We start from the raw sequence: 25410 nt of genomic DNA, 5'->3' as shown, positions 1-25410 counted from the left end.
TCTCATGAATAAATAAATAAAATCTTTAGAAAAAATAAAAAATAAAACCTCAAGAAATGGTCAAAGGATACAAACATACAATTCACTTATGAAGAAATGTATGTAAATTATATATATTAAGTATGTAGTATATAATCAAGTAAATAATATATTTGCATTATCATTATATAACTAACATTCTTGTACATTTATAACAGTAAAAACTGGAAACAAGTAAAATGCCCAATATAATTGTAGTATGTCAACTTAACTATGATATAGGTATTAGAGTTAATAATTGCAAAAACTGGAAAAAACTGTTCTTATTTAATGGTGGAAGGGAGCCAGTAATAATTCCTCTTACTGTGTATACTGAAGAAGACAAAAAAGAAAGTCACTAATGACATAGAATAGTGGAATCATGGATAATAGTTTTTCTGCATATATATCTGGAGAGGAAGGAGGAACCAGCTATACCATTGAACAATGCTAGTTGTTAAACATTATGGACTCTAACACCCAAAGTATTTTTCAGCACCTGTCATATTTATTATTTTTTAAAAGCTTTTATTTATTTGAGAGACAGGGAGCACAAGTGAGGGGAAGGGGTGAGCAGGGAGCCTGATGAGGGCTCAATCCTAGAATCCCAAGATCATGACCTGAGCTGAAGGCAGACACTTAACTGACTGAGTCCCCTAGGTGCCCCCACACTTATGGTATTTTAGAGGAAAGTGAAGAGAAGAAAATAGGAATATCAGTGTCAAATGGCGAGTTATTAGCTTTTGTAGAGGAAGGATCTTTCACTGTGCCAAAACCTTACATAGACCCCAATGTTTCCAAAAGACACTAGAGAATGCAAGGAATACACCTTGAGAAACAAGTGTATTTGATTTTTGCCACACCTTTGTCTTTGAAGCCTTTTTCTGGGCTGGTGGTATCCTGTTTGTTTTCCCCTTTCCCGATGCTTTATTTTTACCATAATACTTGTTTTAAAAGTTTGCCTGGCTTTAGACAAATGTCTTCATCATTTATACCTTAATTTATTTCTTACAATTCCTAATACATTTCAATTTCTTTTTATGGTCTTTCATCTTCTCCTTTACTACATCACATATAACAGACATAATTTAGGAGTTAATAACCAGGAATAACAGACATGGGTTTAAATCCTGACTTGGTTGTGTGATGTTAAGCAAATTGCTTATTTTTAATCTTTCAATATCTTCATTTATAAGATGGAAATAATAATACTCCACTGATGGCTCCTGGGGAGCCTGATACGGGCCAATACCAGGACCCTGAGATCACGTCCTGAGCCAAAGGCAGAAGGCTAACCAACTGAGCCACCCAGGTGCCCCCTGTCATTTCCTTTTTAAAGATGCCCTTTCTTTCTAAAATGTAATCGTGTGTAAATAAATAGGTATACCAAGTTCTTTTAAGCACAACACCCAAATGAAAACTTTCATTTACTAAAACTAAAGAAAAGACAGAGGGAAATGCATCTGTTCAATCCTGGCTTTCTGACTTTAATAGTCCATCAACCTCATTTCAACTACTGAAGGCTGCAGAATGATCAAAACCGAAATATATGACTATGTGACGGAGTTCATATTTAAACTTTTGAAAATGAAAATGAATCTCAGTCGGAAAGTTCAGGCAGGGAGAAAGGGGTGTTTTAAAGAATTAAATGTTATGGCTCAGGCTCAAAATAACTACAGCTGGCAGGAAATCAAGGCTTTCCATATTGTGTCTTCAGTATTGTCAGTGACTAGTGTAGGTTTTCTGGATGTGTATTTTTTAAATGCTCCTTGAAATCGGTAAGTAATATGAGCATTACTTGGACCTTATTTGAATTTATTTGAATTTCAACAGCTACCAACAGATGTGCTTAGAAGCAATAGGCCCCAATTCCCAAATAGCACAGTATTTCAAATCTATTTTAGACTCTGAAATGAGAGCCCATTCCAGAAAGACAGTTCTGAACCTTTCTCCCAGCTGCAGAAATACCTCCTCTTGTTGCCCCCCTGACCTACACCAAGGGAAGCCGCTTGAAAAGATGTTCCTTTGCCAACAATCATTTTACCATTGTAACCCACAAATGGAAAAATAAACTGTTGGCTCCTCTTCAGAAAACCTGTTCCCACATTGCCCAGAACCAGGCAGATAAATAAAACCATAGAGTGCTTTTCATTCTCGTCTCATTTTCCAAAACGATCTTGTTATTTTTGTTACCTTGGTGAGCTCATAAAATGGGGCTTATCTACTAACAGTTAAGTCATATGAACCTTTTTAAGGTAAGTTATTTTATCCAAGGTTCTAGGACCATCCCTCCTTCTGGCCTGTTCCTTGGGACTTAACTCCATCGGTTTTCACACTCACCTAAAACGATTTGCTCTCCCTCCCACCCCTCTCTTTAGGATATACAAGCCCTTCCCATTGGAAAATACAAACCTCTAACCTGAATTCTTCTCTGCTATTGGCATATCTTATTTCTTCCCTTCATAACCCAGCTCCCAGAGGTAATAAATCCCTAGTAAATCAGATGGAAACTCTAGGACTTTGCTTTCAGACATAATGGCAACGACTTTATTAGGTGCCTCTCTGTTAGAGCCAGGTACTCTTATAGGCCTTAGAATTTATCTATCTATCTATCTATCTATCTATCTATCTATCATCTATCTATGAGAGAGAGAGAGAGAGAGAGGTGGGGGGAGGGACAGAGAGGTAGAGAGAATATCTATTTTTTTTTAAAGATTTATTTATTCATGAGAGACACAGAGAGAGGCAGAGACATAGGCAGAGGGAGAAGCAGGCTCCCTAAGGGGAGCCTAATGCGGGACTTGATCCCAGGACCTCAGGATCATGACCTGAGCTGAAGGCAGATGCTCAACCACTGAGCCACTCAGGTGCACTGGGTAGAAAGAGAATCTCAAGCAGGCAGCATGCCCAGCATGGAGCCAACAGGGGGGGCTTAGTCTCACAACCCTGAGATCATGACCAGAGCCAAAATCAAGAGTATGTTGCTCAACCACCTGAGCCATTCAGGCACTCCTCAATTTTTTTTCTTGATTATAAAAATATATGAATAATTCATGTTCTTTATAACAAAACAAGCAATACAGAAACAAAGACAGAATCAATGCCTCCCCTGCCTGAGCTCCATATCTTTAACTGTCACAACCACTAGAAGAAAATTGAGGCGGAGAAAGGGTCAGAGTGTACCCTGCAGTGTTTAAGAGGAAGAGTTGTGGAGTCTGAGTGCCTGGATTCATACCTTGACTTTGTCATTTACTATGTGTCCCCGAGCAAATTACTTATTATTTCTGCACCTCAGTTTTCCTATCTATAAAATGGGGCTAAATGATAGTACCTAGTTCACAGGGTTCAGTGAGGATGTAATGCACCAAAACACAAAAATATTGTTTTTCTAAAGAAAAAAAAGATCAAAAAGAGATTTAAAAATGACAGCTGAGAAGAACTCACTTAGAACAAAATTCTATTTACCATTCTGTATCTACTGTAGAGATAAAAGAGTTTTTAAAGCAGCTGGAAGAATTTGCGCAAAAAAATATGCTCTTGTAATGATGACACCATTGATGCACTTTGTTTTTTAAGGTCACGCTATGTTTTAAAAGATCCCGCAATATTTCAAATTTTCATAAATTTATTGATTTGCTAGAATACCAACTTCTTTATTTTTAACCATTAATTGTATTGCAATCACACAATAATTATGTTTAACGTTTAGAGATTGCAAACGTATTTGATGTGATGTTTTATACTATATTTTTCCAATTTTATAATGGCTCTGTATACCCCTGGGCTGACCTTGGTCAGACCCTGGGGCCTGTCTGCCTGGCCAGCACCCGACACAGACCTTCAACCTCACAGATTCATCAAGCATCGTCATGCATATTTGCTCTGAGTGCTGCATTACTAGAAAATGATTAAATCACAATTATTGACTTTTCTGGAGTAAATCATTACCCACATTCTGGTAACTAAAATATTTTCACTCTACTTCTATTTATATACTTTTTCTAAGAGGCCACAGAGAGATGACTGCCACTGTGAAGCTACTTTTAATCATGTAAAGCCTCTTTCTCATCATCCCCTAGGCACACACCTTATATTAGGTTTATCCATTGAAAAAGTATGCTTTTTCTGTTTCCCAGGAATTTAAACATGCCACAGTTCTACAGTGTGAAGATCTGTGACCACACTGCACTTCTCCTGAGAAGCCCTCCTTCCTTCTTTCCTCATTTTTCTTTTCTCTTCTTCCTTCCTTTTTTTCTTTCTCTTTCTATCCCTCCCCGCTCCCTCTTCCTCTCTGTTCACATCGCTTTCTCTGGTTGACTAGATGGCTCAAATGTTTTCCATCATCTCTCTTTATTCCCCCTTTTAAAAAAAAGTGTGTGTGTGTGTGTGTGTGTGTGTGTGTGTCTCCCCAGAATGTTTTAAGCCCCAATTTAAGACCTTATTTTGTTCTTTTCAATAGTTTCTGGTCTGTCTAGGACACAAACAGAATGAAAGACCCCAGAGAGAAAATTACATTTCACACTAAACTCAGTTTTATCACCTCTCAGTTTCCGATTTAAAAAAACAACATATACTTTCCTTATTTTTGACCAGCTAATGTATGTGTAACTGTCGTCTAGGCACTTTGAGAAAAAAGAAAAACAGTAAAATACAGGGTCTGTGATGTTAATATGCAATTTTAAAGGTGCCTACTTTCCCACAAACTGATTTCAGCTAAGGGTGGCATTACTGTATCATTAACCATGGCCCTAGAATACAGAATGAGCTTTAAAATATCCTGACCTCAGTCTAGATGGCCTAATGTCCTGCATTCAGGCCCCTCCTACTTCATCCCCCCGCATTTCTTAATGATTTTGGCTCCTGGCTCATTCTCACTGCTCTGAACTTTTAGCTTTCAGTGTTCTTAATACAGACATCAGTGATCCTTCCCACCCTGGCCTCCTGATTCATTGACCTCCTCCCCAGAATGGCCTCACCCCCAGTCTGCCTCATCTCAGCCCCCCTCTGAGGAGGAGGAAGATTCTGACCCACCCTTTGCAGTCCGCTCCCAGACTGCTATGGCATCCTTCTAGCTCGCTCTGGTTCTTGGCCCCAGTGACCTTCAATTCCCTGGGTCTTCCAGTGTATGGATCAGGCCACCTTTTCACTGCCCCTCATCCCTGTATGTCCTCTACTCCTCCAGGCTTAAATTCTAAGATCGATTATGATCATCATTCTCTTGCCCATCTTGCTTTTCAGCTCTAAATCTGACTCTGCTTACTCATGCTGTGCCTTTACACTGACTGTGGCTGAAGAAAAATTCACAATAAGGCTGAAAGGCCTCATTTCAAATTTATGACCTTGTTGATCTCTCCTCAGAGTCCCACTGCCTCTTGCCTCATACTCACTTGGCAATCTTGCTTTCTACTTTACTGGGAACACTGAAGCAATCAGAAGAGAATTTCATAGATACCACCACTTCAACCCACTGACCAGCATACATATCGTCATCCTTTACCATCCTGCTGGTTCACACGAGTGAACTTGGCATGCTTTCAGCCCCCTCCTCCACCAAGGCACCAGATTCCATCCGCTCTTATCTATTCAAGACATCCATCCACTGATTCTCCTTCCTCTCTCTTACATCATGAATTTTTCCTCCCTGCTGAATCACTGACATCAGCATGTACACATACTTCTTTTTGTCCCATTTTAAAATCATTTTCTTTGATCCACTTTCTCCACCAGCCATCATCCCACTTCTCTGAAATAAAACTCCTCAAGAGTAGTGAATACTTGCTGCTTTAACTTTCTCCTTCTTCTCCCTTCCCATTTCCTCTTAAACCCATTATAGCTGAGCTGTCACCCTCCCACTCTTCCAAAACTGTTCTTGTCAAATGATGACCCCATTTATTTCCTTTTGGAGCAAATTCCTCAAAAAAAATTGTCAATATTCACTGTCTCCAATTTCTTTCCTCTCATTCCTTTCAAACCCCATTCCAACCCCCACCACTCCACTGGAAGTGCTCTGAGTCACCAGTAACTCTTTTTGTTGTAAAACCCAATAATGAGTTCTCAGACTTCATTTTACTTCACCTGTCAGCACCATGTCACCCAGGTGAGCACTTTCCCTTCCACATCTGGCTGCCAGTACATTGCACACTCTCATATTCCCTCCTACTTTACTGGTCTCTCCTTGGTCTTCTTATTCTCCTTGACTTGGTAATTTTGGAAGCCTCGGGGCTCAGTCTGTCAATACTCACACCCTTGGTGATTTCATCCAGCTCTCTGGCTTTAAATATCATGTATGTTGATTATTCGCAAATATGTATCTCTGTCCCAGACCTCTTCTGTGCTCCAAATTCCCAATGCCTACTGTCTTAACTCTGTTGTCCAATAGTAATTTTAAATTTAGCTCATCTAAAAGTAACCTTCTGATTCTCCCATAGAGATTTGCTCCATCACAACCTTCCCTGTCTCTCCTTCTGGCAACTCCATCTCACCAACTGTTCGGGTCAAAATCCAGGGAGTCATCCTTGACTTCTTTTTCTTATTTCCCCTACCCAATTCATCATGAAACCATGCTAGCTATACCATCATACTATATCCACTGCCCACCTCCATTGCTACACTTGATCTGAGAAATTTCTTCCACTTGGATTACTTTTGTAGCTTTCTTTTTATTATTATTATTATTATTTATTCATGATAGTCAGAGAGAGAGAAAGAGAGGGAGAGAGGCAGAGACACAGGCAGAGGGAGAAGCAGGCTCCATGCACTGGGAGCCCGACGTGGGACTCGATCCCGGGTCTCTAGGATCACGCCCTGGGCCAAAGGCAGGCGCCAAACCGCTGCGCCACCCAGGGATCCCACTTTTGTAGCTTTCTAAAAGATCTCCTGACACATACTACTGCCCCCATCCAGTCTATTCTTCACCCAGGAGCAATCCATGCAGAACCTAAGTCAGATTCTGAGTTCTTTGTTCTAAATCCTGAAATAGGGGCAACCTGGGTGGCTTAGTTGGTTAAGTGGCTGCCTTAGGCTCAGGTCGTGATCCCAGGGCCATGGGATCAAGCCCCACTTGGGCTCTCTGTTCAGCGGGGAGCCTGTCTCTCCTCCTCTCCCTCTGCCTCTGCCTGTTGCTCTACTTGAGTACTCTGAGGGAAGAAATCTTTGTTCGATTTGCCAATATATCCTAAAAGGCCTAGAACAGTGCTAGGTATAACATAAGCACACAATAAATATTTAATGTTTAGTAGATTATGTACTCCTTAAAGGTATGTATTCCTTAAAGGTAGTATCTGCCTCAGAACCATTTAAGCCTCATGCTATTCTTGTGGGAAGATTCTTTTCAAACTATTGATTCGATCTACTTCTTGTTTCTATGTCTGTTTAGGTTTTCTACTGTATTTCAGTCAGTGTTGATGAGTTATACATTCCATGAAATAATACATTTCATCCAGGTTTGAAAATGCACTGGCATAAAGTTAATGTGCTCCCTGATATTTCTTTAGATCACTACTGTGTCTATATTTTTCATTCCAAACACTGTTTACTTATTCTCTCTCCCGTTTTATTGTTAATCTTTGGGGGGTACTCTATTGTCATTCATTTTTCTTATGTTCCTCATTACCTTTTCTCTACTTTCTTTGGCCTAACTCAGCTGATCTTTTACCCATTACTCAAGTTACACTCTTTGATGGGTGATATAGTGCTCACCAGTACTCAGAATTTCCTTCTTCCAGGCTCAGGGAACGATAATACTTACTACCTGACCTCTGAAGCTAGGTAAGGCCAATTGACTGGCTCTAGCCAATGACACATGACATTTTTGATAGAAACATTTAATTCATGGGGAATGATGGTCTTTTCAATAAGCAGTGTCTGGTCAACTCAGTATTCATATGGAAAAAACAAATCTTGACTCTTATCACACCGTTCACAAAAACAGTTTGAGATCGATTGTAGACATAAAAGTGAAAGATCTTGGAGAGGGGAGATTTCTTTTTTTTCCTTTTTTTCTTTTCTTTTCTTTTTTTTTTTTTTTTTTTTGAGAGGGGATATTTCTTAAACAGAGCACAGAAAAACACTAATCTAAAGGGGAAAATGATAAATTAGAATATATTACAATTTACAACTTTTGTTCATCCAAAGACATAATTTTTTTTATTTTTTTTATTTATTTATGATAGTCACAGAGAGAGAAAGAGAGAGGCAGAGATACAGGCAGAGGGAGAAGCAGGCTCCATGCATCGGGAGCCCGACGTGGGATTCGATCCCAGGTCTCCAGGATCACGCCCTGGGCCAAAGGCAGGCGCTAAACCGCTGTGCCACCCAGGGATCCCCAAAGACATCAATAACATAGAGAAAAGTAACTCAGAAAGGGGGAAGATACTTGCAAGACATCTATCTGAAAGATTTGTATCTAGCAGGTACAAAGGATTCCTACAAATCAGTATGAAAAAATACAGAATTCTCAATAGAAAAATGGGGAGAAGACTCACTGTGTAAAGAGAGGATATCCAAATGGCCCCAAAACACACAAAAAAATTCCCACTTTATTACACTTTAGGTAATGCCAACTTAAAACCACCATGTGATACCACACCCGCTGGTAATGCAGAAATAAAAAGGATGACACAGGGTATGGAAATGGACTGTCAGGAGGCTGACCCTTGGAGGGCCTGGAAGCAGCCTCTTGGGCAACTGACAACAGCCTGAAAAATGGCTTGCACTGTGAAGAGCCACGTGGCCCTGGTGGGAAAGGCGCCTAGAAATGGGGAATCTGGGGCCTGAAGGGATGGCTGGGGCAAAAGCCAAGGAATCAAGGACTGAAAGTTGTGCCATCTTCTCAGGAGCAGTGGCTGAGGAGGAAGGCGCTGAAGTGGTGGAGCAGAAGCCAGGAGATGAAGAGATGGAAGTGGGGGAGGAAAAAAAGTGGTAAATGAGGTGAAGGTCAAGGCAGGTCCCTGGTTCCTGAACGTGGATCCCCACATGAGCTCCCAGAGGCCATCCAGCTGGAAGTGGAAACTGTAAACGTTCAGGCTGACAGAGCCGTACTACAGTTGTGGTGCAAGTTTGGTCAAGTACATCAACACTACTTAGAGCAGAAGAGCTACATCATTCGGAATATTCCTAGCTTCTGGGTCAGTGCCTTTTGGAACTAGCCACAGCTATCCACCTTGAGTAGAGGCCAAGAAGCAGACATGTTAACGTACACAGCCAACTTGGAGGTGAAAGACTTCAGACACCCTAGGATGGGCTCCAAGTTCAAATTCCTCTCTTGAAGAAACCCCTTGTGCAGAAACAAGCTGATTGTCGAGGAATAGGAGGTCAGATCATCCAGCCAAGTGGAGTCTCTTGCCACTCCAATCATATGGCACCCAAGCCATGAACTCTAGACCTTCATTCATAGGAATCAAGGCGTCACCTGCAGCTTCTTCACCCGGTTTTCAGACCACAACCTTCCAGAGCGTGAAAGAAATGCTGAGATTATCAAAGAGGACCTCTGGCCAAATCTATTCCAATACTACTTGTTGCATGAAGGGGCTTCCAGAGCTAGATTTTGCCAGATAAGGAAGCCAATGGAGATCCCTTTGGTTCCAATCTGGTTAACCTTTGCCCTTGGAAATACTCCCATACAAGATCCCCTGCCACTTCCTGCTGGAAGTGCCTTGGCAACAGCACTGGTTGTGTCTATTGCTGCTTTTGTACTGACCTTCCTTCAAACACTCATGCTCTCAACCGCAGGATTGAGACCTTCATGGCTTTTCTGCATTAACATCACGTGCTACGTGGCATCGTTCACACTCTTCTCAGCCAAACAAATGATGCTGTAAATTGCACTGCCTTTACCTACACTGTTTGGACCCTGTTTCTTCCCAGGTCCTCTAGTCTGGTTACTACCCCCCGGATGTCTAGCTATGTTCAGAAGCCTGTTTTACTCACTCTGCTCATCACCTGTGAAAAACTGCTGGGCATTAATAAGGCCCAGGGAAAACAGCAGTGTGCTACTTGGCCTATGTGATTCATGCAATTCCATTATCTTCCTGCCCTTCCAGGCACTGAGTGCTGCCTGCTACTGGCTACACCACCCCTTAGGCTGCTGCCTGATGGATGTACATTGTCCAGACCACTGCCAGCTTCACTTTCTGGGTTTTGATGCACAATGATCTCCAGAAGTGATGGTAGGCCCAGGTTCCCTGCCGGCCCATAAAACACATTTCAGTTCTTCCCCTAAAAGACCTCAATTCCACACCACCACTACCATCACTTAGGAACCCTACTGGCTGTCAGGCAAGTGGTTGAAGTGACAAGTTAGACCCTATTCACATGGCAAGGATAATGGTAGGGTCCTTGATGACAAAGCACCAGGCTTTCTCAGCCTCACCCAGTGAATTCATACAAAATTTAGAGACTTTGATTTGCCTCCCTTCTTCATCCTCAACATGATGAAGTGTCAAAGGTGCCAGGGTGGTGTACCTTTTCTCTTCCTCTTCATCTCCTTCTCTTTGTCTCTCATCTCTCTTCTACCTTTTTTTTTTTTAAGATTTTATTTATTTATGAGAGAGAGAGAGAGAGAAGCAGAGACACAGGCAGAGGGAGAAGCAGTCTCCATGCAGGGAGCCTGATGTGGGGCTCTATCCCGGGACCCCAGGATCATGCCCTGAGCTGAAGGCAGATGCTCAACTGCTAAACCACCCAGGTGTCCCTTTTCTACCTCTTTTTAAAAAGTGGTAGCCACCCCTCCTTAAAAAAAATAAAGGAAAAAAAACTGGTAGCCCAGATACATCTGCAAGAGCAAGCTCTTCAGTTTAATCTAGCTCTCTTTCCATCTCCAGAGGCAGAGCAGGTGTCCTGTCAAGGAAACTCCTGGAGCTCTTATTGCCCCTCCATACTCTCCCAGCCCCTCCCCTCCCTTAGCAATGCCTACAGGGCTTACCGGAAGACTAGTCCACAGGGAAGGAAAGGTGTTTCCAGTTCAGAATGGATGAAAGGAACCAAAGAGATTGAGGTGGGTGCCCTAAGCACGGAAAACTGAACCAAAGGCCAGATGCAGAAATGAGCCAGGGAAATGCAGGGCCTAGAATTAAGACTGGGTCAACCGAGAGCCTGCAAGGAAGGCAGACTTGCTCTGGGAGTAGTGATGGGAGGACAATATTTTTCTTGGGACTGGCACAGTAGAACTGCAGGTAGCCAAAGCCTTAACTCTGATACCTCGCAAAGGGTTCTTTAAAGAAAAATAGTGCCATGTTGGCTGTTTTCCCTCCTGTTTTCATGTGACCTTATGTATGTGGAGGATGAATACAGTACTACTGTGCCCCGAAGTTCACTTGTATTTCATAAAATCCTATTCCTTTCTCTGCTTCTGGGAAGTCTTACTCCTTTCTCTGCTTACTGGGAAGACTTGGGAGGTATAGATTTTGTTTTATTTTCAATTGGGAACATTTGGAAGAATATCCATCTCTTTCCTGTTTACTATAGAGAATTCTCTCAATATTACTAACAGTTTTCACCTGTTTCTGTTAAAACTATCTTTAGAAATACAACTTGCATAACTTGGTCTTGTCAGAAGCTCAAGACTTTCAGAAATTGTTGTCTTCATGGAAAAGTTACCTAACGAAAAACTTGTGGCTCTGATTGTCTTGACAATTTACCCTGGTAACAACTTAGTAATTGAGTGTCTCTTTCCATAAATAGCAAAATTACTTGTGAGATTGCTCTGTAAAATTGGAAGGGCACCATTGGCATATTTATCTTTATTTATCCACATTATGGCAAAATAAAAGCATGTCAGCCTGAAAAAAAAAAAACAGACTAAAAAGATGGAAAATAACAAGGTGGAAAAGTACACAGAGAAACCAGAATGGCAGGAGAGTAGCCCGACACAAATACTCTAGACAATTGTTTGGCAGTATCTATGCACACCCTCTGATCCAGCTCTGGGAACATACCCAACAGAAATGCATATATGTATTCACAAAGACATGCATAAAAGTGTTGATACTAGCACAACTGAATACCTAACATTGGGAACTGCCCCTATATTCACCACTGGTAAAACCCGCCCCCCCAAAAAACAAAAAACAAAACCCACCACCCAAGTTTTAAATATTCACACAATGCAATACTGTGAGAAATAAAGAATGATGCCTGCATGCAGTAATATGAATGATTCTCACAAACATGATGTTGGATAAAAGAAGCCGGACTCAAGACAATGTGCAATATAATTCCATTTATATATGAAGTTTAAGAACAGGTAAACTTTATCGACGGGGGTAGAAGCCAGAACAGTAATCACTACCAAGAACAGTGAAGATTCTGGCATCTGAGCCTCCTTACAAACTTAGCGTGTTAGCCTGCCTAGTTAACAGTTGCTGAGTCCAAGACAAAGGACCTTACAACTCAATAGCCAGCATCGGTACTTGCACCAGTCTCTTGGGCTCTAATTCTTATTCTGTAGCATGAAGAAGGCCCCATGACACCTGCACACACAGTGGGTTGTGTTAGAGGAAAGGAACCCTGGGCTCAGGAAAAGTGAATCCCTTATAATGGGAATTAAGCATGTCTGCCCTTTGCTTTTGAAGGCAGACATTATCTTTATTATACTGAACAGCAAGTAAACCTGCACTTTGCTCCATAGGGGACACAATGTCTACTTTTTCAAGGCTGTAAGCAAACCTGCCCTTTGCTCTGGAGGGAAACACTATTTCTGTCTTCCAAAGCTATTCATGGATATCCTTGGAGAGATATCTGAACAAAGGCAGTTAGGGTTTCTGCTTCCAAGAGTTCAGAAACATCAGCGACCCATGATGATTATCTCCCAAATGTTCTAGGAGGTGGGTACCTATTGACTGGAAGGGACTATGAACCCGACTCTATAGGACAGAGGATGTTCTGTGTCTTGATCTGGGTACTAGATACCTGGGTGTATTCAATTTGTGAAACTTCACTGAGTTGTACATCTGTGAAACACACTTTTCTATATGTAATTATCCTTTAATAAAACACACTTGAGAAAAACAAAAATAGAAGTCCAAAGAAAACTAAGGAAAATAAAACCATGAAACAAAACCCAACAACAACAACAACAAAAAAAAACAAAACCTCATCATTTCTCGAACCTCTATGCTAGAAAATAACTGGCCAGTTCTAGAGTATGTTTCAGATCTTTCTGGGTAGGCAATGATTCCATATATGTGAATTCTAATGAAGTCATTTCCTGTGTCACAATTCAAATGGCTAAAATCCATTTTCTAAGAATAAAAGTATTCAATTATCTAGGTACAGGCCATCAACTTTTAGTATTTTTACTGTAGCTGTTCATTTTGTCAACTGACCTTTATCAGAGTTTTTCAGCTATAAACAGTTCATTAACCATGGCTTGTGAGATAGTTCATTTCTTTTTCCATCATGATAAATGTACTCTTTAATTCCCATCACCTATTTCATCCATTTCCCTTCTGGTAACCCATCAGTTTGTTCTCTATAGTCAAGAGTCTATTTCTTGGTTTGTCTTTTTTTCCCTTTGTCCATTTGTTTTGTTTCTTAAATTCTACAGATGAGTGAAATCATATGGTATTTGTCTTTCTCTGACTGACTTATTTTGCTTAGGATTATACTCTAACTCCATCCATGTCATTGCAAATGGCAAGATTCATTCTCTTTTATGGCTGAATAATATTCTCTTATATATATTATATATATTCTTATATTATTCTTATATTCTCTTATATATATTAAATATAATATATATAATATTCATACACACACACACACACACACCCCGCATCTTGCTGCTTCCATAATTTGGCTATTGTCAATAATGCTACAATAAACACAGGGATGCATGTATCCCTTTGAATTAGAGTTTTTGGATTTTGGGGCTAAATACCCAGCAGTCCACTTAGTGGATCGCAGGGTAGTTCTGTTTTAATTTATTAAGGAACCTCCTTACTGTTTTCTACAGTGGTCACTAATGTCTGCATTCCCACCAACAGTGCAAGGGATTCCTTTTTCTCCACATCCTCACCAACCATTGTTGTTTCTTGGGGGTTTTTTTGTTTGTTTGTTTGGGGGTTTTTTAGCCATTTTGACAGATGTGAGGTAATACCACATTGTAGTTTTGATTTGCATTTCCCTGATGATCAGTGATATTGAGCATCTTTTCCTGGGTCTGTTGGCCATCTGGATATCTTCTTTGGGGAAGTGTCTGTTCATGTCTTCTGCCCAGTTTTTAATCAGATTATTCATTTTTGGGGTGTTGAGTTTTATACATTCTTTATGTATTTTGGATATTAACTCTTTATTGGATTTGTCATTTGCAAATAATTTCTCCCATTCCATAGGCTGCCTTTTACTTTTATTGATTGTTTCCTTCACTGTGGAGAAGCTTTTTACTTTGATGTCATCCCAATAGTTTATTTTTGCTTTTATTTTCCTTACCTTGGGGGATATACCTAGAAAGATGTTGCTGCAGTCAACGACAGAAGCATTACTGCCTATGCTCTCTTCAAGGATTTTTATGGCTTCAGGTCTCACATTTAGGTCTTTATTCCATTTTTAGTTCATTTTTGTGTATGGCATAAGAAAGTGGTCCAGTTTTCTTCTTTTGCATCTAGCTATCCAGTTTTCCCAAAACCATTTGTTGAAGAGATGTCTTTTTCCCATTATTTACTGTTTCCTCCTTTGTCAAAGATTAATTGACCACAAAATTATGTGTTTATTTCTGGGTTTTCCATTCTGTGCCATTGATCTGTGTGTCTTATTTTTATGCCAGTACCATTCTGTTTTAATTATTACCACTTTGTACTGTAACTTGAAATCTGTAATTGGGATACCTCCAGTTTTGTTTTTCTTTTTCAAGTTTGCTTTGGCAATCTGATATATTAAATATATATATATATATTTTTTTTCAGGGTCTTTTGTGGTTCCATACAAATTTTAGGATTATTTGTTCTAGTTCTGTGAAACTTCACTGAGTTGTACATCTGTGGAACACACTTTTCTATATGTGATTATCTGTCTTGTGAAAAGTGTTGTTGGCATTTTGGTAGGGGTTGTATTAAATCTGTTTATAGCTTTGGGTAGTAAAGGCATTTTAACACTATTCATTCTTCCAATCCATAAGCATGGAATGTCTTTCCATTTCTTTGTGTCATCTTCAATTTCTTTCGTAAGTGTTTTATAGTTTTCAGAGTACAGATCTTTCATCTCTTTTTTTTTTTATTTTATTTTTTTAGATCTTTCATCTCTTATGGTAAATTTATCCCTAGATATTTTATTGGTTTTGGTGCAATTTTATTTTTTTATTTTATTTTTTTTAAAGATTTTATTTATTTATTCATGAGAGACACACAGAGAGAGAGAAACAGAGACACAGGCAGAGGGAGAAGCAGGCTCCACGCGGGGAGCTCGATGTGGGACTCGATCCCCCGGACTCCAGCATCACGCCCTGAGCCGGAAGGCAGCCGCTTAACCGCTGAGCCACCCAGGCGTCCCGGTTTTGGTGCAATTTTAAATGGCATTGTTTTCTTAACTTTTTGCTGCTTCATTATTAGCATATAGGAATGCAACAGATTTCTGTACACTGATTTTGTATCCTGTGATTTTACTGAATTCGTCAGTTCTAGTGGTTTTTTTGATAGGGTCTTTACGGTTTTCTATTTATGGTATCATGTGATCTGCAAATAGTTAAAGTTTTATTTCTTCCTTACCAGTTTGGATGCTTTTTTTTTTTTTTTTTTGGTCTATTGCTGTAGCTAGGACTTCTAGCACTATGTGGAATAAAAGCTATAAGAGTTGACATCCTTGTCTTTTTCTTGATCTTCGGAGAAAAGCTCTCAGGTAGTCCCCACTAAGCATGAGGTTCACTGTGAGTTTTGCATATAAGGACTTTATTATGTTGAGGTATATTCCCTCTAGAGCTACTTTGTTGAAGGATTTTATCATGAATGGATGTTGTACTTTGTCACATGCTTTTTCTACATCTATTGAAATGATCATATAGTTTTTATCTTTTTTTTTATTGAAGAGATGGATCACATTGATTTGAGATACTGAGGCACACTTGTATCCTAGGAATAAGTCCCAATTGATCATGGTGAATGATTTTCTGAATATATTGTTGTTTTCAGTTTGGTAGTATCTTGTTGAGCATTTTTGCATCCATGTTCATCAGAGATATTGGCCTATAGTTCTTTTTTTTGGCATCTATCTGGTTTTGCTATCAGGGTGATACTAGTCTCATAGGATGAATTTAGACATTTTCCTTCCTCTTGTACTTTTTGGAATAGTTTGAGAAGAATACATATTAACTCTTCTTTAAATATTTGGTAAAATTTGTCTGTTAAGCCATCAGATCCTGGACTTTCATTTGTTGGGAGTTTTTTGATTACTGATTCAATTTAATTACTGATAATCAGTCTGTTTAAATTTTCTATTTCTTCCTGATTCAGTATTTGGAAGATTATATGTTTCTAGGAATTTATCCATTTCTTTGAAGTTGTCCAATTTGTTGGCATATAATTTTTTCATAATATTCTCTTACAGTTGTTTCTATTTCTGGTGTTGGTTGTTATTTCTCTTCTTTTTTGCTTTTGTTTTTGTTTTCGTGTGTGTGATTTTGTTTTTTGGGGTCTTTTTTTTTTGATGAGGTGATAGTTCGTTTCAAAGTTCAGCTCTGCCAGCCAAATTAATAATATCCATGTATAATTTAGTTCTATTGATCAGCAAGGATGATGCTATTCTGAGGATGGGCCCCATTATATACTTGCTCATTAAGACAGTCTTGATCAAAAGTTCCGTAGCCTTTCTTTTCAGGCCTCCCTCTTTGAGGTATAAATATTTCACTTGATAATTAATAGTTAAAAACAATTTCAAGCCACAACTTTGGCACATGCCATAGAAGACTGTCATTAATAACAACACAATCTTCTGTTAAAAATGTAAAGAAAAGGGCAGCCCAGGTGGCTCAGCGGTTTAGTGTCACCTTCGGCCCAGGGCCTGATCCTGGAGACCCGGGATTGAGTCCCACGTCGGGCTCCCTTCATGGAGCCTGCTTCTTTCTCTGCCTGTGTCTCTGCCTCTCTCTCTCTTTCTTTCCCTCTCTGTCTCTCATGAATAAATAAAAATAAAAATCTTTTAAAAATGTAAGGAAAAAATTGGTTTGTCTTAATTAAGCAAAAATCTGTCCATTTCTGTATACCGTAAGTGTATTGGGGGATAATAAAAATAATTCAGTGTTGGAAATGTAGCAGGCTTCTTTTTTACATAAGGGATATAAAAACATTTAATAATGCACAAGATTAGCTTTTTGCCTTTGAAGCATAAGGTAGACTTACTTAGGCTTTTTACAATTCCGATTATCAATTCATATTACACATTATAATTTTAAATGGCATCCATTTGGATGGCTTGTCCTGTGTTTTCCAATGGCAAAATTTTCTCTTGGCTATTGGTAGCCAGAAGCATAGGACATATAGGTTACTTTGATTCATGTAAAGGGGTCCAAAAATTCAAGTTTAGTCTCTCTTACCAAGATATATAGAGATGGTAAAGGTGGTAGGTGGGATTTTTAAACTTAGCATTAAATGAGAGTCCAGAACATTAAACTAATAGCGCACTTAGTTACAGGTGGGGGCACCTGGGTTTTAGGGGGTTCTTCTTTAAATTGAAGGCAAGTCACTTAATTCCAAAGATACGGTTTAATTCATCTTCAAAATCTGAAGGTTTACTTACCCCTTAAAAATAAGTTTTCCACAAAGTTCTGTGCCTTTGCCTGGCTTGCTTTCTCTGTACTTTTTCTCGGTGACTTTAGCCACTGTCATAGTGTCTGCCATCACCTTTGACAAAAGGACCCTGAAATTGGAATTTCCAACCCTTACTCTTGATCAAGGTCTGACAAGTCCATTTACATAACATCTTCAGAATTGCTCTATTTCCCCTTGTGTTTGACTGACTACACATTGTTATGTTTCACTACAACATCTCTTGCTATGTTACTGAAAATCTCCAGATTGTATCTCCTAAATCTGATCTTTCTTTTCCCAACATTCACCCTGTTGACAAAGTGATCAAGTCCCTTATACCCAGATATCCATATCAGTCCACCACTGCCTACAGAACAAATTCCCAACACCCTGCTACTGCACTCAATTACAATGAAAACCCTGCCCCAAAATCTTGCTGGAGCCCACTCACATGAGACTCTGTGCTATACCTCAAGCAGCCCAAACACTGTCCTGGCTTCTGTGCCTTTCCTTCATCTTCCATTTTCTTCCCAACCTTCTTACCTACGGAAATCCTATCATTCTTTCTAAATTCAAATGCCATCTTTTCTAAATAACATGCCCAAACCCCTACCTCCTGTAGCATACACTTTGTAGGCATCTATTTAATACAAACTTATACTGTAGTTCTTTATATATGTTACTTGGTTGTAGGTCTTTCTTACTCAATGTTAAGGGCCAAGATCATGTTTTAGTTATCTTTTCCTTCTGTGAGGGATAAGACACAGTCCCATCCTCAAGTAGCCTGGAGTCTAGCACAGAAGACAATTTACAGTGTGAGAAGTGCTAAAATAAGAGCAAGAACAGGGATGCCTGGAGGCTCAGCGGTTGAACATCTGCTTTTGGCTCAGGGCGTGATCCGAGCTCCTGGGATCAGTCCCACATTAAGCTCCCCCCAGGGAGCCTGCTTCTCTCTCTGCCTCTCTCTGTGTGTCTGTCATGGATAAATAAATAAAATCTTTCAAAAAAAAAAAAAAGAGCAAGCACAGAATGTTATGGGACCACATGAGAACAGTGTTTCCTCAAGCTGAGGCTACGGGGTGTCAGGGAAGGCTTCTATTATTATAAGTGGCTTTCAAGTTCCTTTGTAGATACCATACTTGACTGTAAGCTTTTTCAGAGTAGAGATTTATCTTTTCATCTCTGAATCCCTAGGAATACAGATCTTATGTCTAGCACAACATAAAATAGACCTTCTAAGGTTACTTAATGAATGTGTAAATAAAAGATGCCCAAGACATTCATTTATAGTTCTAAATGTGTAGAGCAAATCATATTAGTCTTTTGTACTTTTTTATCCTACTTATCAGATGGTCAATAAATAATATAAATAATAATTGACTAATGAAAACCTCAAAAAAAAGTTAAGAACCTATTTTTAGGCTTGAGGTTTTAGGTATTAACTGGCATAGTTACCCAAAAAAATTCCTAAGAAAGAAGAGCCGGAGCAGAAACTTCAAATCCTTATAAATACCTTAATTCCAAATCTCAGAAAGGAATATATGTGGACAAATGAGCTGTTTTGAAATTACAGATCCAAAATGTGCCAAAACTGTGATACTTGCTCCTTAATCTCTAAATTCATCTCAGTTAAAAAGAAAAACAGGCTTTATTACAGCCCTTAACAATATATTAAATATATATTAAGTATATATATTTATTAAATATAATTGATCTATGTATTAATATAATTTTAAAATTATATTAAATATATTTATAACATATTAATTAAAATTATGTTATTAAATATAATATATATTAAATATACATAAACTATAAATAAAGAGCCTTCAATAAGATATTAAGCAATATATTAAGCCCTAAACAATATAATAGTTCTCATTTATTAAGTCCCTACATCATGGCACCACTGTGCTAAGCACTTATGTGCATTATTCTTTTAATTCTCATACAACTCTACAAGGTATTCCTGTCCTCATTTTGCAAATGAGGAAAATGGGACTCCGTTGAGATACCTGTTTTTGGTCACTCAGATAAGGCAGTAGTAAAGCCAGAATTCAGACCCAAGTCTGGCTCCAGAGTCTCATAACTGCATATGGATAGAAATATTATCTTTTGTTTTATAGTAGAAAATTATCAAGATAGTCTGCCAATGGCTTAGATTTTTCCCATTTGTGCACAAAAATTCTTAGCATATAAAACACTTTACTAATTTTGATGATTAATGGAAGTTCCAACAACAAAGGTTAAGTGCAAAATCAGAAGCACAGTACTGATAATACATAATTGTTTGTTTTTCCTTTAACAATTATCAACATAGTATGACCTAATGTCTTTTGAAATCTGAATACCGCCCACAAGTGACTTTAAGATACAGTGGCATTCATGGCACATCTACTGTTGGTTCAAATCACTTTGCTGCAGGCACAGTCACAGCTGAAGCATATTTTTAGGTGTTCAGGTGGCTCCACCAAGCTTTCTGTCCCAAAGTAACCAGCAGGATTTGGAAGACAATTCACTTTGTCCAGGAAGACCAAATAACAGAGGTCTTTTTGGGTGGGGAAGGGATTATGTCACTGTCTAGAAATCTTTGATAAACTTGGCTCCTCAGCAATGGCAGGCTGGGGAAAGAATCCACAGCCAAGCAATACATGTGAGGTCCCAGAAATATGGAAAGAGAAGGGTAAAATGGAAAAATCTCAAGGAGAAAGTACAATGGAAGAGAAAAATAGTTATAAGAGAAAATTTCAATGTTAGTTGTGTATACCCAAAGGAATACTAGTGTGAGACCTAAGAGACAGTGATTTTTTAGTTCCAGCTTGTTTTCCAATCTAATTTTGGGACTTCTCAGGGGAAGTGTCATCTCCCTGTGGTTGGAATTTATTACTCATGATGAGAGGAAGGTGGAGTAGAAAGTCTTTATGTTTCCTTTTAGAGCTTTGATCCTCTCATGCTAGGGAGGCTGCAGATACATATCCCTGGGACTTTACTACTACTTGGAAATATGATTGAACTTAATAAAGGAGAAATAAATGGGTATCTTAACTTGATAGAATATACCTTGGCCCCAAAGTCACCACCGTGCTTACTGGGGCAACAGTAGGGATATTCCCACTCAAGTTAGGAACAAAGAAGGGCATTCACATTCACTTGTCACCACTATTATTTAACAGTACTGGATGTCAGACAATACAATTAATAAGAAAAAATAAGTAGAGGTGCAGAAGTGTAGAGAAGGAAATAAAAATATCAGCATTTGTTATTGTTGTGGGAAACCTGAGATATTCAAATGTAAAGTACTATAAACAAGAAAAATTAATAAGGTAACATGACATAGAATTACTAAAGGGATATCAGTAAATTTCAGATGATCAAACAGCAAATTAGAAGATGAAATGGAAGAAGACTACATTTATAGCAACAGTAAAGGATGAAATGAAGTATCCAAAAACAAGACTTAGAAACATGTAAGATTTATAAATACAATTTTAAAGCATTCCTGAAGGCCACAAAGATATGTAGAAAAAGAATGGCATAAGTTCTTAGATAAGAAGTCTCAAAGTGATTAGTTCTTCCTAAGCAAATTTTAAAAGTTATCATAATTACAATAAACAAGGCCAAAAACTCCTGAGGAAGGGTGAGAGAGAGAGAGACAAATTCTAAAGTATGTTAAAAAAAAAAAAAAAAAACAATTTCAAGGACACTCCAAAAAAGAGTAGAAATGAAGGTGTGCCTGGCTGGTTCAGTCAGTAGAGCATGTGACTCGATCTGGGAGTTGTGAATTCAAGCCCCACATTGGGGGTAGAGGTTACTTTTAAAAAAATAGTAGAAATGAGGGGATGTACTCCCGAATACTTTTTATAAATTAACATAAAGCTGCAATAATTAAAAGTCTTGAGACAATAATAGACAGATGAATCAATGAAATGCAAAAACAAATCTAGAAATAGACCATACTGCATACAGAATTTGGTGTAGGATAAACATAGTAGCTAAACTCATGGGGGAAAAGATAGACAACTCAAAAAACTGTCTTTAAAAACTGGAGAGATGTTTTTAATAAAATTAATTTGAATTTATGCCTCATGATATATACTGGGTAAATTTGAAAGAAGATTTAAATTTTTAAAAATGAAATCATAAAAAAAACTAGAACACAAGAGGGAATTGATTAACTTGGAGTGGGGAGGCCTTTCCATTATTTAAAATCTGGAGATATTAAGGAAAAGACTGATACGTACATAAAGGATAATAGTGATAAATATAGTTCATGAAAAAATGTAAAATCTACATGGTCAATATCCATGTGTGGCAAAAACCCTTAACCAATTAGGCACAAAAGAACATATTGCAACATAATAGAGGCCATATATAACAAGCCCACAGCTAACACCATACTCAATGGTGAAAGGGATGAAAGTTTTTATTCTAAAATCAGAAACAAGACAAAGGTATGGACTCTCACAACTCTCATTCAGCACAGTACTAGAAGTCCTAACGAGAGCATCTGGGGTGGGGGTGGGGGGCAGCGCGGGGAGTGGGGAAGAAGAGAAGAAATAAAAGGTATCAGAATTGGGAGAGAAGAAGTAAAAATATCTCTATTTGCAGATGGCATGATTTTATTTTAGAAAATCCTAAAGACTCAACTAAAAAACTTAGATCAATGAATTCAGTAAAGTTGCAGGATACAAAATTAACCAACAAAAATCAGTAGCATTTCTCTATACTAACCACAAAATTTCTGAAAAAAGAAATTAATCCATTTACAACAGCATCAAAAACAATAAAATACTTAGGAACAAATTTAAGGAGGTGAAAGATCTCAATGCTGAAAATTATAAGACACTGATGAAAGAAAACATGAATAAATGGAAAGGTATCTTGTGTTCATGGACTGGAAGAAAATTGTTATAACATCAATGCTACCAAGAGCAATCTAAAGATTCAATGCAATCTCTACCATGAGTCGAATGGCAGTTTTTACAGAGCTAAAAAACAATAAAAAACTCTTAAGATTTGTATGGAACCACAAAAGACCCCCAAATAGCCAAAGAAATCCTGAGAAAGAAAAAGCAGGAAGCATCACACTCCTGATTTCAAACTATATTATAAAGCTACAGTATGCTACTGGCATAAAAACAAACCCAAGCATATTCTCTCAACTAATATTTGGCAAGGAAGCCAAAAATACTCAATGGAGAAAAGACAGTCTCTTCAATAAATGGTGTTGGGATCACTGGATATTCACATGTAAAAGAATAAAACGACCCATATCTTATACAACTCACAAAAAAATTAACTCAAAATGGATTAAAGACTTAAGTGTAAGACCGGAAATGATAAAACTCCTAAAAGAAAATAGAGACAAAGCTCCTTAGCATAGGTCTTGTTGATGATTTTTTAGACATGATACCTAAAGCATAAGCAACAATAACAACAACAATAAAAGTGGGACTACATCAAGCCAAAAAGCTTCTACACAGCAAAAGAAACCATCGACAAAGTGAAAAGACAACCTATGGCATGGGAAAAAATATTTGCAAGCCATGTATGTGATAAGGGGTTAATGTCCAAAACATAAAGAAATCCTACAACTCAATAGCAAAAAGGACTATTAAAAAATGGGTAAAGGACCTAAATAGACATTTCTCCAAATCCAAAGAAGATAAACAGGTACATGAGATGATGCATCACTAGTCATAAGGGATAGCAAATTAAAACCATGATGAGGTATCACTTCATGCCTGTTAGAATGGCCATCATGGAAAAGATAAAGAGATAAGAGATAACACAAATGCTGGTGTGGATCTGGAAAAAGGGCCATCCTCGAGCACTGTCGGTGGGACTCTAGATTGGTACAGCCACTATGGGAAACAATACGGAGGATGCTCTAAAAGTTAGATATGAGTACCATATGATCCGGAAACTCCCCTTTGTTTTGTTTATTTTTTTAATAATAAATTTATTTTTTATTGGTGTTCAATTTGCCAACATACAGAATAACACCCAGTGCTCATCCCATCAAGTGCCCCCCTTAGTGCCCGTCACCCATTCACCCCCACCCTCCTCCCTCCTCCCCTTCCACCACCCCTAGTTCGTTTCCCAGAGTTAGGAGTCTTCATGTTCTGTCTCCCTTTCTGATATTTCCTATCCATTTCTTCTCCCTTCCCTTCTATTCCCTTTCACTATTATTTATATTCCCCAAATGAATGAGACCATATAATGTTTGTCCTTCTCCGATTGACTTATTTCACTCAGCATCATACCCTCCAGTTCCATCCACGTCGAAGCAAATGGTGGGTATTTGTCATTTCTAATGGCTGAGGAATATTCCATTGTATACATAAACCACATCTTCTTTATCCATTCGATGGACACTGAGGCAATTCCCCTTTGATGAATAAATTCAAAGGTAACAATAACACTTGAGAATATGTCTGTACCCCCATGTTCCTATCAGTATTACTTACAATAGCCAAGACATAGAAACAACCCAAGTGACCACTGATGGATGAATAAAGAGGCTGTGTTATACAGATACAACAGAACATTATTCAGCCATAAAAAAAAACAACATGAGGACAGCCTACCATTTGTGACAACATCGATGGACCTTGAAGCCTTATACTAAGTGAAATAAGAGAAAGCCAAAATCTGTACGATCTCACATTAATGTGAAATCTAAAAAGCAAAATAAAAAAATCCCAAACCCACATAAAAAGAGATGAGACTTGTGGTTACTAGAGATAGGGGTTCATTGGAGGAAACTGGTCAGAAGTACAAATTTCCAGTTTTAAGATAAGTACCAGAGATGTAACACACGGCATGATGACTACAGCTAACACAGCCATGTGATATATAAGAAAGCTGTGAAAAGAGCAAATCCTGAAAGTTCTCATCTCAAGGAGAAAAATTTTCCCCTTTATTCTTTTTCTCATGCTTTCATTTTTGTCATATCTCTAGGAAAGAATGGAGCTGAGCTGACTACCATGGTAGCCACTCCACAGTGTATGTATGCAAACCATCATGCTGTACGCCTTAAACTTACAGTGATGTATGTCAATTTTTTCTCAGTAAAACTGGGGAGAAAGACTTTAAAAAATCTACATGATAAAAAATCCACAAGCAAGTCAAAAGAAAAATTACCAACTGGGAATGCATAATTTTGTATCACCAAATTTCTAGAATGGTGTGAAAGGTTTACACTGAAAGGCTGCAAATCACTGATCCAGGGATTTGCCAAAAAAAAAAAGGATGCTAACTTCAGTTTATGTATTTATTTCACCTAAGGTGCCAAATAAATTTTTCTTCTGTCAAACATAATTCTATTTTTCATTTTAATGGGAGAAACCAATAGCCACAATGCGACCAGGGTAAAATGAGTAATACAAGCCTGCACCTGTCTCCCAGGACATCAGTGATGGGCAAGGTCATTTTGGGATTACTAAATTCAGGAAGGATATTCCATTTAACAAGCCCGGTCATTCCCATCTTGTTTGATGCTGCTATGTTTTAACTGCTGCAGACTGCAGTGACTGCACCGTGAAAGTCACTTCTGTAGTGGTGTGCATGAGTTTGCACAGATTTACTCGAATGTTATAAACACAGTCAAGCTGTTACTTTCACCAAGTATGCAATGTACTCATGGCCTCTACACTTT

General features: G+C 38.4%; 2 protein-coding genes across 9 annotated transcripts in view; one reads left to right on the top strand and one right to left on the bottom strand.

Annotated features, from left to right (window-relative positions):
• ACYP2 (acylphosphatase 2) overlaps positions 1 to 25410 on the bottom strand; it is a 247490-nt gene that overhangs the window by 33205 nt on the left and 188875 nt on the right. For 6 of the 8 annotated variants that reach the window (XM_072742163.1, XM_072742166.1, XM_072742167.1 and 3 more), the window contains one exon: positions 17740 to 17859. The exons of the other annotated variants lie outside the window; for them this stretch is intronic. In XM_072742163.1, coding sequence (XP_072598264.1) covers positions 17740 to 17859 — 120 coding nt within the window. The remainder of the gene's footprint in view (positions 1 to 17739; positions 17860 to 25410) is intronic. 8 annotated transcript variants of the gene reach the window in all.
• TSPYL6 (TSPY like 6) lies at positions 8774 to 9836 on the top strand. The gene is given in 3 exon segments (XM_025992646.2): positions 8774 to 8927; positions 8930 to 8998; positions 9001 to 9836. Coding segments are annotated over 3 exon segments (1059 nt in total).

The sequence above is a fragment of the Vulpes vulpes genome, chromosome 16 (genome assembly GCF_048418805.1).
Source record: "Vulpes vulpes isolate BD-2025 chromosome 16, VulVul3, whole genome shotgun sequence".
Classification (NCBI taxonomy): domain Eukaryota; kingdom Metazoa; phylum Chordata; class Mammalia; order Carnivora; family Canidae; genus Vulpes; species Vulpes vulpes.
The sequence above is the reverse complement of the archived record's forward strand: the minus strand, read 5'-3'. Positions and strand labels throughout refer to the sequence as shown.